Source organism: Macrotis lagotis, chromosome 3, assembly GCF_037893015.1.
Source record: "Macrotis lagotis isolate mMagLag1 chromosome 3, bilby.v1.9.chrom.fasta, whole genome shotgun sequence".
Classification (NCBI taxonomy): Eukaryota; Metazoa; Chordata; class Mammalia; order Peramelemorphia; family Peramelidae; genus Macrotis; species Macrotis lagotis.
The window spans coordinates 193,829,445-193,846,276 of record NC_133660.1 but is presented as its reverse complement, the minus strand read 5'-3'; the positions used below and the strand labels follow the sequence as shown (position 1 = coordinate 193,846,276).

At 36.7% G+C, this 16,832-nt stretch overlaps 1 protein-coding gene across 2 annotated transcripts in view; it reads right to left on the bottom strand.

Annotated features, from left to right (window-relative positions):
• Nucleotides 1–3,297: 3,297 nt before the first annotated feature.
• Nucleotides 3,298–16,832, bottom strand: part of SEL1L3 (SEL1L family member 3) — a 132,018-nt gene continuing 118,483 nt past the window's right edge. For both annotated transcript variants that reach the window (XM_074229674.1, XM_074229675.1), the window contains 4 exons: nt 14,833–14,960; nt 12,963–13,065; nt 12,786–12,858; nt 3,298–4,473 (listed from right to left, as the gene is read on the bottom strand). In XM_074229674.1, the coding sequence (XP_074085775.1) occupies nt 4,346–4,473; nt 12,786–12,858; nt 12,963–13,065; nt 14,833–14,960 (432 nt within the window). In that variant the 3' untranslated portion in view covers nt 3,298–4,345. The remainder of the gene's footprint in view (nt 4,474–12,785; nt 12,859–12,962; nt 13,066–14,832; nt 14,961–16,832) is intronic.

Below are 16,832 nucleotides of genomic sequence, written 5' to 3'. Positions count from 1 at the left end.
AAATTTTTCACATTTTCTTCTAGTTTTTTCTTCTTTTGATTTTGTTTTATTGTTTTTTGATTTCCCACAAAGTCATCATTTCCCCTTAGTTCCATTCTACATTTGAAAGAAATTATTTTCTTCAGAGTTTTTTTAATCTCCTTTTCTATTTGGCCAATTCTGCCTTTTAAGGTATTCTTATCATTGACCTTTTGGACTGCTTTTTTTTTTCCATTTGACCTAAAACTGGTTTTTAAGATGCTATTTTCTTCAGTATTTTTTTTTTGTATCTACTTCACCTAGTTTCACCCACAGAAAGAAGGTCTGTTCCAAGGTTAGAAAGGGCCACATTACATTTGTTCCTAGAGGACTGGAGACAGATGTGTTCTGGTGACCAGTGGGGCCTAGGCTGTGGGTTCTACCTTCCTAGAATTTGATTACAGTCATAATTTAATGGCATTTGGTGTGGTCTGGGGGAGAGCTTCTGGGATTTCTTGCCTTCACTCTGCCATCTTGGCTCCATCCCCCAAACTCTTTCATTTTTAAACTTTTTATCCCTAGTGCCTAGTATAGTGTTTGTTTCTTAGAAGGTGCTTAATAAATGCTTACTAATTTTGCTAGCTTGTTCATTTTTTCTCTCCATTCTTCCAGAGTAAAGAGAGGTTAAAATAATTGATTTCAGTTTTAATTTCCATTCATTTTCTTCTGCCTAACCTATGTAAATGACATTCAAGATCATCTATAATCTAGATTTGAGTGTAATAGATTGCATAAAATTTTTGTTTTATTCTGCAAAACAACCTAGTTGGAATCAGTTGATTTTTTTTAAAGAATACTAATTAAAATGGAGAAAGTATATACCTAGGGAGAATAAACTGTCCACTCAGAGTATCTTCAATTTATGTAGCCTCTGGACATATGTCATCTCATTTGACCAACTCAACAAACACTTTGAGCATGACTGGACAGGTACTATTTTCATCTTACATTTGTTTAAACATTTGTAAAACATTTGTTTAGGTAGTCAAATTATGCTGATAGAGGTCCCAGAACTACTAAGTGACAGAGTCCAGACTCAAATCCAGGTCTTCTGACCTCAAGTCTATTATACAAGGGACCACAAGGGCTGTGATTCAGAATACCTCACTTCTTCACCCTAATCTTTCCTTCTCTTGACAAGTTTGTTGTTTGTTGACCCCTCAATTAAGGAGAATGATGCAAACAAAAAGGTTACAGGGACCCTTGTGAATCTGCCTTCTTGGTCCTCTCATAGCACAGACAACAAAGAATTGGCAGTATCAAGAAAAAGCTTTGAGATCTCAGATATTAAAGAGAATCAAAAAGGTGATCAGGGAAGTTTAAGACTCTGGACTAATCCTTTAAAAAGATTCAGAACGAGATCTTTTCTTTAAAATAACAGTCTTACACATACCATAAAAAAATTATAGTGAGCACTTCAGTAGGAGTTCATTTAAGGGGTACATTGGAGACAGGGTGAAATCTGAAGAAATCAGACAATATAAGCAAGGTTTCATTCACTGGAAGAACCATGAAATATAACTGGAGGTTCCTTGCCAGCCTTTCATTACCTCAAGACCCCAAGCCATTAATTTAATTTCTCTGAACCTCATTCCTTCCTCTGTAAAATGAGGAGAGGAGGCAGAACTGCCAACTTTCCTTCCCATACCTCCCTTTCCCCAATCCAGGAGGACTTGGTGGTAATTATATGCTACAGTGATCCAGGCCTTTAAATCTATAGAACAATATGAGTTTGGCAAAGTGTCAGTGGTGGTAAATTGTTCTGTAGAGACTCTCAGACAGAAGATGGATTTGAAGAGAGTCTTCTGTATGCACAGTATAGGTTACCTCTAGAAAACCCTTCCCTCTCCTTATACCAGTCCAGGCCCCTCCATGGCATCAATTTGGCCTCTCACGAATTTAGTTTTAAACAGAGAGGAGGGACTATGACTCAGTTTGAGAACTGAGTGTAAATCCTGTCTTACTTTGCCATTGTTCATATGACCTTGAACAAATCACTTCATTTTGATGGTTGTTGTTTCTATATCTGTTAAGTGAGGTAGTTGGCCTAAGTGGTCTCTAAAGTCCTTTGCATGATCTTATGAAGTAAGAGGGGAAATGCAATAATACTAGAAGGTAGAATCAATATATCATTTCACATTACCCCAAAACAGCTCTGTGAAGTTATTATTATTATTATTATCTCCATTTTACCAATATGGAAGTTAAATCTATGAGAGGGTAAATGACTTTCTTAAGGTCACACAGCTAGCAAGAGTCTGAGGAAAGATTCATACTCAGGAATTTCTGTCTTCAAGTCCAGTACCTGGAATAGAACAGGGATTCTTAACCTTGGATTCCTCTCACTTTGATAAAACCTGTGCATTCTTCTCAATACAAAGTTTTTTAAATGTGTTAAAATAAAATACATAGGGCTAAAAACTAAGTACTAAAAAAGTAAATACTGAAAAGATGTACTTTCCTCTTCTCTATGTTCATAGATTCCCTGTACCCCAATAGAATATGTGGCAAAGGATTGGATTGGCTGCCTGTTGTATTAAGTTTTGACCCTGGGATCAGGATAATATGAGATTTCTGGGCTTATGATGGGGTTAATAAATAAAAAAAACTCTTGGTTTGGCTCTCAAAATCACTCTGCTTTCCCCTTAAAAACCATCTGGAGAATAGGTTTCAGTCCCTCCTCTTGGATCAGAATTCAACCTGGTACTGAACCAACTTCTGGAGACGCAATACCTCCTACCTGAATATTCAGGTGTTCATATTAAATGACAATTGTAACTGAACAGTAATCTAGTAATCATCAAGGGATGTGCAAAAAGGAATTTAAAAGGGACATGTAATAGGGGAAATTCTGACCTTAGCTCCAAGAAAGGTTGGGGACAGGGACACAGACACCAAGACCAGAAGCAGGGTTAGGTAATTGGTTATTTAGAGAGGGGTCTCACTTGTCCACTTTTTAACCTCAAAAGTTAATGAAACACCAGAAAAAAAAATCTGTCTGACAAAGCTTCCTCTTACCTCTGTCTTTACAAAAATATACAGACTTTAGAACTTTGAGTGATTAAAAAACACCACATACATATGAAAAAGAAAAAAAAATCGCTTCACAGTTGGTAAACAGTATAAAAATAATTTTATTTACTACTGTAAATAAAGTAGTGCAAAGAGAGTAGACTGGACCCACAATATTGCATTACTGATTTTAATTATTCTAGCACACACACATACAGAGGCACACACTCTTCCTCTTTCATATACACATATGCACACAGATGCATGCACACATATGCACACATGTGCACACACACAAGCACACACACACACACACACACACACACACACACACACACACACACACACAGCATGGCACACCTCTCTCAGAACCCAAGAACTAGGCACAGGGGGACTAGGAGCTAAAGGACTGTTTTCTGCATATTCCATTGGCTACTTCTATTCTAATGGGTAATTCATGGTGAAGACTATTCTTAAATACTAATCATTTTCTAAATGGCATCTGAAGGTTTACAATTGTGAAGAAACCATATCTGGCAATATCATTAAAGCATTTTAAAGCACTATGATCCTAGAAAAATTTAAGGAGAAATATGTGAACCAATTTACAATGACATTTTCTTTTCTGTATTTCACACTGATTTTGACTTAACTCTAATTAAGGCGCCTTTTGTTTCCTTTAGGCATGGCAAGACAAAGAGGAATTTTGATTGTGCTTCCAGGAGCAGCCTGACTGTGGAAAGTACTCTTCTGTTCACAAATGCTATGGACAAAAATGTTACGAACCCTGCTTAGGATCCACAATCGCCGGTTTTTCAATAAAGGAAAATTTCAAAAAGATTGAACCACCCTGATGGAAGCCCCATTACAACATAACTTGCTTTTAGTGGATTTAGATAGAACACAGGTAGATGATGTCCCTTGAAATATAGCAATATCATAGTTTGAGTCCAAGGTTTCATAATTCTGTAGACCATAATAGAGCATCAGTCATGTCCTTAACATTGGCATAGGAAGAGAGTTCCACTGCATTTGCCTGATACCCTTGGGAAAAATAGTATCTGCTCTGATAACTTAAATATCTATATCCATATGACTATATTTAATATATACATATATTTATATTTATTTGCATAAATATAAGTATCATATAGATATAGATATTTACTCAAGTGCAATATTAACTTCTAGTAGTCAAAACACATTGAAGGGTTTAGCATTATAATTCCCTGGCTGCAGCAATCTTATGTCTACCATCAAATATCCATTGTCCAAAGGCTCCATCTCTCATCTAGGGAAACATGGAGTCAGCAATTCACCCTCGCTGCTCTAAATTATTTGTGGGGATGGCCTCTTCTTGTTCCAAGGTGCCATCAGCTGGATTTGCAAGGGAAGTGGTTATTTCTGAAGAGAGCTGTGAAACAGATGCCGGAGGACCACTGGCTGTAAAGATACACACAGACGGACACAAACACACACACATACACACAAAAAAAATGCTGAGTATCTGAAATAATAAGTAGAAAAAAAATACACAGATTTAGTAAAAAACTAAAAACCCACCTATAGGCAGTGGGTCCCAGTTCTTATCACTATCTGTGGATACTAACACTAACACCTTTGATCCTTTTAATCTTCTCTAAATGATCTTTTTGTTTATTTTTTTTTAGAAGGCAATGGGGTTAAGTAGCTTGCCCAAGGCCACACAGCTAGGTAATTATTAAGTGTCTGAGGTCGGATTTGAACTCAGGTACTCCTGACTCCAGGGCTGGTGCTTTATCCACCACACTACCTAGCTGCCCCCTTTTAATCATCTCTAGATTGATGTAAGAATGAGTCTTCTGTCTGAGGTCAGTCGCTTTATTATTATTATAACCAGTGCTCCAAGGGCTGAGTTGTCTTTGTCCTTTCTCACATGCTGTATTTGTTCCTCCTGAAGTAGTGTGGAAAAGATGACACGCCCAAAAGGGACAATGCTGAATTTGGAGTCTGAAGACCTAGATTTGCATCCCTAGGATGAGTTATTTTACCTCTCTGGAAGTTTATTTAGCTATCATAAAAAGAGAGTTGGAGTCCCTTTTAGCACTAGGGGGAAAAATGATCCTACAGAATTCTATTCTTTAGCTAAAAGCATATGGATAAATTTCCTTGGATCCTCAAAAGCCTTCAAATTCAAACCCTTGATAGAGGTAACAGAATTAACCTTTTATCAGTAGGGTATTACATCAATAAGGTAAGAGACAGGCTCTGTAGGGAAGGTATGGGCATAGGGTCAGAAACAGGGAACCCCAAGAACCAGAAGAGGGAATAGAGGCAGAAATAGAATACACTAATCTACTACACAAATTTGCTTAGAGTTAACAGTGTCTGGTAAGGAAATCTATTCTCAAAATGAAGAACCTTCCTCATGGAATTGTATAGGTCAGGGCTTTCCGGGGAAACATGCAGAATCACTGGTCTCAGAGTCCCTCACTTATAAGGATACCCTATGGTGAAAGCAAATCTGCTTAAGAATGTGATTTGCAGGTCTGTGACTCACTTGTAAATAATCTTTTATGGTAAGGCACTTTATATATATATGATTTAATTGGATTCTCCCAAGACTTCTGTAAAGTAGGCAATACAAGTCTTTGTATTACTCCCATTTCATGGTCAAAGAAACTGAGGCTCAGCAACTAGACTAGATGACATGCTCAAGGTCACAAAGTTAACAAATGTCAAATTGGAAACTCCAAACCTATTGCTTCTTGACCCAGTGCTCTTTCTAGAACACCACGCTGTGTCTTTAATGCAGCCCTGCAGGACCGATGAGCAAACCTGCTACGCTTCATGCTGAGATTACAAAAATCCTTTCTCCCTTCTGGGGTTGAATGTAATTATTCTCAAAGAGAGTTTAGTCCCATATCATTTTTATAAGTTGGGTCTGCTTTTAAAAATGCCACTGTGCTTCCTGAATTAAAGCTTCATCTTTTGATTATCTGCAATGATGGAGAAGAGTTTTGATGTTCAGCCAACAGAATTGTTTCTCGCAGATTTTTCAGTATAGCTGCCTCCCTTTCAATCTCCAAAGGCTTCTCTCTAGCCTTAAATTGTGTTTGCCTCACAATCATATGGCAAAGAACTCTCAAGATCCAATATATTTCTTGAAAAAATGAAGTGCTATTGGGCATATTAGGCAAAGTAATTTCTACCACTACGATAACAATAATAATGATAAGTTACATAAAAGTTATAGCTTCATCCTTTGATTATCTGCTTGCTTCCCCTTTTGCCAAGTTATTGCCCCCCCCCCCCCCACACACACATATACACAACTGGGATCTTGGAGGGGAGGAACTATTCTCTTTTTGTCTTTGAATTCACAGCACCTCACAGAGTGCTTCTGTACACAGTAGGGGCTTAATAATATTTGTGATAATACTAAAAGGAGCCTACTTTCCCCTAAGCATCGGTTAGGAGATGAAAAGGAGCAGGTTTGGGAAGAAAGATTATGGATCATCAATGTCTGGGTCATCCATCATTAGTCCTGATGAATTACTTTGAAGGATGAAGTTCTGATATCAAATGTCATCTCCACCATGTAGATGTTTGAAATTTCCGGAGTTGGACATGATTTTTCCCACATCTGACCTCCTAGTTCTTTTATGCTCTTCAGCCATATTTGTCTTACTTGTAGTATATTATATTCATACTATATTCACTCTCTGATTATAACTCAATGTGGGTAGTGAGAAGCATTGTAGTATAGAGGAAGAACAGACGGCCTTGGGACCAGAGTAGCAAGTGGACAAACCCTGCTTCTGACCCATAATGATCATGGGAGTCTGGCTCAAGTGAACCTTTCCGTGTTACCAGTTCCTGAGTAGATACCAATATGCACTGGTAGAATTTCCATACTGAGGCTTCCCTTTACCAATGAAATCATGGATCTAGTTCCTATACCTCTGCTTTCTGAGTTCAGGAAACCTGTCTAATTTGTTTATTATTTCAATTCAAGAAATAGTTATTAAGTTCATACCATGTTTACAACCTAGTATCTAGAGGAGAGAAATACAAGGCATGGGACCTATTCTCATGGCCCTTCTGGTCTTGTTAGAATGCTGTCTTTTTCATCTCCCCTATCACTCAATTGTTTAAAATATGTTCACATAGTAGGTACTAATTGTATTTTTTCTTCAGTGAATGAATGAATATATGTAATTTTATCAGATCTGATTTGGGGACATTAAGGCAGACTCTTATTGAATAGTCAGTCAAAGAGCATGTATTAGGCACCCATTATGGGTCAGGCATTGTGTTAGCTCTGGTAAAAGTCTGCTCTTAAGAAGCTCAGAATCTAACGGGGACTCAAAAAAGCTGCAGTGTACTTGAGAGTGGAGGGGGAGAGGATGGATTTGGAATTTTTTTTTAAATACACAAAGACAAAGGCATCTGTTCAGGATCTAGGGCAAGGTTGGGTTTTTTTTAATCATGGACTATTCTGGCAGTCTTATGAAGCATCTGCATTCCTCAGATTATTTTAAATGCACAAAAAACAAAATATATAGGATTAAAAAGAAAACATTATACTAAAATAGACATATTTTCCCCTATCCCCATCAAAACTATCCATAGATGTAGGTACTGGGCTAAGGACTACTGAGATGCTCTATTGAGCATAAGGTAGAAGACTACAGTGGATTCAGTTTCAGACTGGAAGATAAGAAGAAATAGGTTCATAACTCATTTTTTACTTTAATTTCTCTATTTGTAATATAGGAATAATAATAACTAGAGTAATATCTATCTTACAGGATTCCACTAAGACTCAGACTTTTTTTAAAATATATGTTAAATGCTTTACAGACTTGAAAGCTATACAAATTTTTGTAACTTTTATGTAACTTTATCATTATTACTGTTATTGTAGTGGGTAGAAATTACTTTGCCTAATATGCCCAATAACACTTCATTTTTACAGGAAATACATTGGGTTTTGAGAGCTCTTTGCCATATGATTGTGAAACAAACACAATTTAAGACTGGAGAGAAGCCTTTGGAGATGGAAAGTCAATTGATCAAATATCTAAAGAATAGTCTCTGGAAATAACCTCACTGAAGTTGATCCAATAACTCTCTCTCTCTCTCTCTCTCTCTCTCTCTCTCTCTCTCTCTCCTCTTTTAAAAATGCATCCAAACTCTAGGCTTCTCTAGGTTCCTGAAGAGAAGTCTCCTTAAGAGCTTGCTTTGAATGCCTAATGGGAATCTCACTGGAAAACTGTCAAATATGCTAAAAAACAAAATGAATCAATAAGTTAAGGTTTTAAAAAAGTGTAGTCATGTTAAAAATCATTATATATTGTTTAGGGTTGTACAATCACTTTTATTTGTTCCTCATCCAACTACTGATATGTGGTCCAATTGCATTTTCCGTATAAATGTATTTTCTCCATTTTGGAATGTAATGTCGGTCTTTAATTCTCTTTATCTTTTTGTTCATTCTGAGATCTCAGTCAGAGACAATGTTTTTTGGAAAAACAACTAGTTAGAACTATATTGGGGTATGATTCCCCCTCAGCTGCCACCTTTCAACTATATTTTTTCACTAAAAAAAAAAATTGGTGATGATCAGGGACAATTTTAGGGGATCTATGGTATCTGTATCCAGAGAAGGAACTATGGAGTTTAAATGAAGACAAAGATTATTATCTCCAATTTTTAAAAAGTTGTCCTATGTATTACATAATTTGAATATCTCTAATATTTTCTTTTTTCATTAAGGATAAGTTTTTTCTCTCAAAGCATTCAATCTCAATCTGTGCGTATCATGAAAACAAATGTAAAGACTTTATCAGATTGCCTTCTGTTGGGGGAGGGGAAAATTGTAAAATTCAAAATCTTGCAAAAAATGCTTGGTTGAAATTACTATTGTATAATTGGAAATCAAAATATTTGCATAATTTTAAAAAATGAAAAAAATAATAAAAAATTAAAATATTGGTGGTTAACACAAAGTATAGAATTTAAAACTAACAAAAAAACAAAACAGGTTTTCTTTCTCCCCAGAGGAAAAGACTTTAAAACCCTGACAAAAAAGTTCAGGGGAAGAAAGAAGATAAAGGGTCTAGAGTCCAGAGTAGTTTCAACAACACAAGTTTGTGTCTCAACACATCGTGATCAAGCAACCTCATTTCCAGGATGCTGACTCCTTACTTTTGGTAGTTGCCTCTGTCTGCCACTCCATGTCACTTCCCATTCTCATTCCTTTATAGCTCCCCATTCTCCCACTCCAAGGGGTCTTCTCCTCTTGTGATTTAGGAGCTGGGTTTGCCTCTTGATCCCAGTGAACTAACTTTAAAAAGTTAGCCAAAAGTAAGCCTACCTGTGACCTCCATTCTGCCATACTCATGAGATTAAATCACACCCAGTTTAACACCTTCTCATGTGGTCCATTTTCCTATGATTGGTCCATGAAAGACCAGGTCTCTTCAACCAGAAGTGCAATATTTTGAAAAAAAATAGAAAAAATGTTTATCAAATCTAGCTTTCCCCACCAAGAATAATATTTCATCTGGTTTGTTCAGAAGATCAAGAGGCTTGATTTTATGTGCCCTTCAAAAATGTATCAGTTTAAAACATTAGTAATTGTTTCTACATATATTTCTGAAAATGTTGTGAGAAGACATTGCTAATAAAATTTAGTTTAGACTAACACTAGCTAATCTTTAACTATTTTAATGAGGATCTCTATTGTCACAGAAAAACTGCCTTGAATGGGAATGCAGGCAACTCTCCTTCCCTGTAAATTAATTCTATCAGAAGCTTGAGTATTTGGACCCTAAGGCTAGAATCCAATTGTTGAGTTGGTGGCAGCCTATGCCAAATTGCAAGCAAAGTACCCTTGGAAGAAATAAATAACCTCTTCAGAGTTAGCCTTGCGAACACCAATAAAGTGATGGGCAATTTTATACAAGGTTTCAACCAATACTAAATAGAACATAATTCTCTCTGGATGATTGGAGCCTAAAACAAAATGGATGGACATCTCAGCTTAAAAGAACAAAAATGAATTATTATCTTTTTAAAAAAGATGTCTGCACAGACTGAAATGCAAGTCATTAAATAGCAAAGTTCCCTAACTTAGAACAATGTGTCATTCACAGGGTTATTTTTTTCCATGTGGTTCCTGGATTTTCATATAGTTGTGTTTCGAGGGTTTTTTTGTTTTGTTTTGATTTGTTTTGTAACACCTTTCTAAGTGTCAAAAACTCATCATCACATCTTCTGCTACTACCTTAGTACTTACTCGTTTTCTTACTTCCTATTACCAGACAGCCCTTAACCCTTTATCAGAGAGGGACACCATGAGTCAGTATTGTTATACATTAGGTTAAGTCCTTCTGTCTTTGATTTGGAATCATCAACACTCAGTTTCTCCTCTCTCTCTCTCTCTCTCTCTCTCTCTCTCTCTCTCTCTCTCTCTCTCTCTCTCTCTCTCTTTTAATATATAAACCAATCCTCAATCTGGCTGCTTATCCCATAACTGTAACTAATTATTATGATTAGATATACAGTAGCAGGGGATCTCAAGAGATCATCTAGATTCTAGTCCAACTCTCATTTTACAGATGAGGAAATTGAGGCCCTGAGAGAAATTAATTAACCACAGTCACACAGGAAATTGCAGAACTTTTTTTTCTTTTGTTTTTGCTAGGCAATGGGGTTAAGTGACTTGCCCAAGGTCACACAGGTAATTATTAAGAGTTTGAGGCCATTTGAACTCAGGTCCTTCTGACTCCAGGGCCAGTGCTCTAGCCAATGCACCACCTAGCTGCCCCTGGTCACACAGGAAATTAAGGAGAAAAGCTGGGATTCAAACATAGATTTGGGGATTCCAAATCCAAGATTAGTTCTAAGTTTGCACCCAATCTGAAATCTTGCTAAATACTGAAGATATCTCCCATGAGATTCCAGATTGTCACTGAAGAGGAAGGGAAGGAGATAGAGTTAGGAGAGATCAAAAAGTTGGGGGTGGGGGGAAATGTGTAAATATGTGAGTGATACAGAGTAACCCCTGCAATATTGAAAGTTGAGGAAAAATAAGACAAGGGAAAAGAAGTGATAAAGTGAAGGAGGAAAGAATAAGATGAGGATATACTGAGAGTAAAGATGAAGATAAGAAAAAAAGTAGCAGGAACAACTTTTGATAAAAAAACAATTCTACTAACCCATGAATTTTCATGGGTACCAGCTGGTATAAAATCATAAAGACAATTTTCAGCTCCTCTAACTGAATTGCATTTGTAATAATCATAACAATATTTCTACAGAGTAAAAATGACAACGATAATTTGAAATGGAAAACACTGACAAGATGCAAAATGAATGTGCTATACCTGGTAACAAATTTAGTGATGGAACTGAATTTGCATGAGCTAGATTTATAAGCCAACTGACAATAAGGCATCAGACCTGGGAGAGGGTTTGGATGGTCCCTCATTAACTTCCTTAGGGACTGGAAATAAAATGATGATTCCATCTGCCCTCCTCACCACTGACTCCTTTCTCACCACCTTCTGACATCAGGTTTATTCTGTTCACTTTTCATTTTCTGCTACACATACAATCACTGTGCTAATGTTTCTAGAGCATGTCCCTTCTTCATCTTGTTGTCTGTCAATGTCCACACAGATTTTGTGAGTTTTTACATTTTTTTAATGTCTGATCAGTTTGATGGAGCCTGTTTTAGACTACAATCTAAAAAGAGGGTCTGTAAGTCTGTGCTGTTCTCTATAGAACAAAGATCAGATACATGCTGAATAAATGTGTTCTGATGATGAAGATTTCAATTTTACATCCATATATTTAATATATATCAACATGGATCCATCCATGTTTAATTTTATTTTAACAAATATTTATTGAGCTCTTGAAATATGCAAAATATGGTCCTGTGAGTGAAATGAGGGATATAAAGTTAAGTCTCTATTCTCTTGGGGGCAGTTGGGTGGAGGAGTGGATAGAGCACGGGGCCCTAGAGTCAGGAGGACCCGAGTTCAAATGTGACCTCAGACATTTAAGAATTACCTAGCTGTATGGACAAGTCACTTAATCCCATTGACTTAAATTAAATAAAATAAATAAAAAAATAAAGTCTTTATTCCTGATTTCAAGAAATTTATAATCTAGAATAGGGGTTCTTAAACAGTTTTTGCATGTCTTTGGTTCCTTTGAAAGTCAAGTGAAGCCCATGGACCCCTTCTCAAAATAATGTTCTTAAATACATAAAATACATGGAATCACAAAAGAAATAAATTATATAGAAATATAATTATCAAACATACTTTTTAAAAGTTCATGAACCTCACATCTAGAAGATGAATTAAGAATATCCACAATATAATAATATAATGTGTTATCTGGTAACTATCATATGAGAGACATATACTAAATCCTAGAGAAAAGTCAAGAAGGAGCATCATGACAAGCTGAGGGTGATCAGGAAAGGTATTCATTTGCTGCAATCTAGCAAATATTTACTGTGGTAATGCAGAGGAGGTGGTACATGAATTGGACCCTGAAGGGAAGGAGGGGAAGGTTTGCAGTGCCTGAGAATCAGAAAGTATTCTAGGTACATGGAATAGTCTAAAAGTGAAAATGGAGGCAGGAAAGTAAAACCTAAACAGAGGAAGATAAGGGGAAAAAAAATCACAGACATACATACTTCTTTTTTATTTTTTTTTCCTCTAATGGATTTGATTTAGGTAGATTCTTACCTGAGACTGATTGAAAATACTGGACTGCCAATGCGATTATTATGGACACCAGAAAGGTTCCCAGAATGTAGATCTGCCAAACATTCAGAAGTGGGTTTTAGATGAATGATACCTTGGAAGGGCAGGGTCTGTAAAGACAGGTGGGAATGGGGGGAGGCCAAGGGAGATGATACCTACCCAGGTGGAATGCAAAATTCCATTACAGATAAGCCTCAAATGAAAATAAAACAAAGCAAATGAGCAAGGACTGAGCGAATCTTCATTGCTATGGGTCCAGCACCTACAATAAAAACCACAAATCACCCTGGTTATTTGACTTAAGTGGTTACTGATTACTGATATTTTCAAAATAGTCTACAAAGCTGCTGTTTTTCTTGTAAGCAAAAACAATTTCAGGACAGGAGACAGATTTCAAAGCAGAATAGAATGGCACCCTAATTTTCTTTTCAGTTCTGTTTTGTTTTAGGTGCTCAAGGACTCTGACCCCTTTGGGTAACTATCAAATAAACCAGTATGAGTCTTGCTGCAATGCAGAGGTTGCTTGGGCAGGATTCTGATAAAACAGGCCAGTCCCTATCTCTCAGCATTTGGGAGGAAAGATGTCCAGAGCACCTAGCAAAGCATTTTGTCTGATGAGCTCATTTTTGATGTTTGCCATTGCTCTATAAAGCAAGATTCTATAAGCACCATTTTAAAGCAAATCAGGGTCTGAAAAAAGATTTCAAGTCAGGGATTGCTAGCTCTAGGTCCACCTCTCTACCTAGACTATCCCACTTCCTCCAAAATATTGTAAATTGAAGAACACCAGCTAAATGATTAGTTTGTTACCGCCTGTTATCCTCCTTCCCAAAGAGCTGTGGTTCCGCTCGGAAAACATGGTCCAATAATCAGAGTTAAGAGAAGCTCAGATTTCACAATTCAACCTCATTTCAAAATTTAATCTGCTAAATGTTTAGAGACTTGCTGAATGTCACCACATAATTCATTTTTTTCCCATCCACTGTCCCAACCTTATCCTCCCTATTGGAGTTAGTTTGGGAACCACATCCATAGAGGATCTACCTGGGAATCAAGAAGAATGGATCAAGGGATGAATAAATTACTTATGAATCACTACTGTGTGTTAAGCCCTAGGGAAAGTGCTTAAACTAGACAAGGAAAAATGAGGACAACTCCTGCTTTCAAAGAGTTCACATTAAGAACTGAATTCCAATCCTAACCCACACTTACTGACCATGTGAACCTGGACAAGTCACTGACCCACCCTAGTTTCCCTGTCTGCAATAGGGCTAATAATAACAGCACCTGCTCACAGGGTTGCCACTTAATTTCCCCTTCAGTTTCCTCACTTATAAAATAGGGATAACAAGAACGCCTTCTTCATTCACTGAGCTATGGTGAGAATCAAATGAGATAACATCTTTAAGGCATACTGAGAACTTTTAAGGTGCTATATAAATTCAGGCTGCTAAAATCACTGTCACCATCTGATATTACTGTTATTTACGTGTCTGGCTATTCAAAAACTTCACTTCAAGAAAACGTATCTGATTGGTATTCTTTTTCATTGTTTTCCATGAAGCACTATGGGTTGGCATTCTCAAAAGAAAGATTTTCATCTAGACTTGATATCAATGACTCAGTACCTTAAACCTTGTGCCTAAGGCAAATAGTAAGTAATCAATCAGCTGGAGTTGACTGGGCAGGAAAATTTGTAGTTAACAACGGACCTTGAGCCCTTTTCATTCTTTCTTATTAGATAGGAAATGATTCATAAGCACTTTATTCATCCCTTGATCCATTCCTCCTAATTCCCAGGTAGATCCTCTATGTACTTGATTTCCAAGCTAACTTCCTAGGGAAGATAAGGTTGGGGCAGTGGATGGGAAAGAAATGAATTATGGGATGACATTCGGCAAGTCTCTGAGGGAGGCAGGGTGACTGGCTAGTGTGAAATTGGAGACTGACTTTTACCCAGAAGCTAATACTTCCCCTTTGGCTCACACACAAAAAATGTACTATTGTGAAATGAAAGTTATGAGCTCACCTTTCATAGAGTTCCTGAAGGATTGAGTTGTTACTAGAATGCAGTGTTGGATCAATTTCCAAATATTCCAAAATGTGGTATGGGATAGTAGCTCCCTCTTCAATTAGAAGGGCCAGGTTAAAAAATCCCTAAAAATTCAAAATAAACAAACAAAAATAACTAAACAAACCACAAATGAAATTCATCAATTCCAAACAAACAAATCACGGACCCACACCCCTCATCAGAATGTAAACTTTTACAACCTCCATATTTTTTTTAGTCCTGGTGCCAGATGGTTTTGTCATCTTCATTGATGAGTTGTTTCCCTAAATATATGCATCTGAGAAATTTATTTGCAAAAGAACCAGTAGGCTTTCATAGGGATGCTGAGCTCCATCTGCTCAGAAACTAGTCAACCGGAGGATTTGTCCTTTTCCTTCACTTTCTGAAAACAGAATTAGCTGGAAATTTTGCTTTCATATAAGCAAAGGAAATAAAGGACCAGAACAAAAGCCATGTCTATTATTTACTGATTATTCTTTGAAACTCCATCAGCAGGTTGAAAATCAAACTCTGTATTTTTATTTTCACATTTTGGTGGAGTCATATTCTATTACTGGGCATACTTTTAAGACTTAGGATAGCTGTGCTTAGTTTTCCATTAGTCACCATAGGAAAATTACTCCTTTAGATCTTTAGGAAAAGATTCTGCTCTGCTACCTGGTTTCAGAAAACCTGGAGCCAGGTAGTATGGACTGGTTGATAAACTGATTGTTAAATTTTTTCAGTGTGAACATTCACACTTCAGAAATAGGTAAAAGCATCAAATCAATGATTTATCATTTTCTTGATTTTCTAGGCTTAAGAAAATGATGAGAAAAGTTAATAATGCAGATTAAACTTTAAAGTATGTTATATATATACATGTTTTGTGGAGAGCTAATAGATAAACACTTACCAGCCCCAATTCCAGTTTATAAATCTTTAGACATTTCTTTCAGGGGTTTGAGCAGGTCAAGGAAGAATGCCTATTTTCTTATTCAAGAACATCATGGGGCTAAAAACCTCTTGCAAACTTGGGTCAAATAGCCCAGAAAGGGAAGACAGTTGTGTAGTTCTGCTCTCACTTAAATAGTTCCCTTGGTTCTTTTTATGACAGTGGAAGGACACCTGCTTTGCCAGTGGCCCCAGATCAAGGCTTCCAACTCCTGATATGTGATTTTTCCCTACACTAAGTTGGGGGGCTGAAAGAATCAAATCTAGGAGGGCACAATGTTTACACAAAAAGTGAAGGTAAGATTCTAGCTTTCTGTGCTTATCTCTGCATGTGGATGAAAAAAGAAAAACTGGGTGATAAGTTATTAATCAACTCGTTTTTTTTTTGTTTTTTGTTTTTGATTTTTTAGGTTTTTGCAAGGCAAATGGTTAAGTGGCTTGCCCAAGGCCACACTGCTAGGTCATTATTAAGTGTCTGAGGCCAGATTTGAACTCAGGTACTCCTGACTCCAGGGCTGGTGCTCTATCCACTGCCTATTTCTTAGGTCCAAATGTTCAATTTTTCACTCTTTCAGTGGAGCCATGACCATGTTACTAGGTGTATTTCTTCCAACCCTTTGTATCCCAAGCTATCCATCCCTATCCTTCTACAAATCTTCCCTAAAGAATCTCAAGCTTCATGACACTGGAAATTTTCTCTTTAAGTTATTCTTCCTAATTCTAGTGCTTTTCTTCAGCTGATTATGTCTAATTTATCAAATATAATATATATATCATATATAGTTTATTTGTAAATAGTTTGGAAATTGTCTCCCCTATTATATTGTAAGTTTCTTGAAGAGGAAGGACAGTTTTTTTTTATTCTACTTTGTAATCTCAGCACTTAACACAGATTAGCACTTTGTAGGCATTTAATCAAAAGAATGACAATTGTCTTCCTGTCTTCAGATTCTCTCATCCTGTCAATGTGTCTTTAAAAACTGCTTTGAACTCATTATATATACCTCCTCAAGAAAAAACTC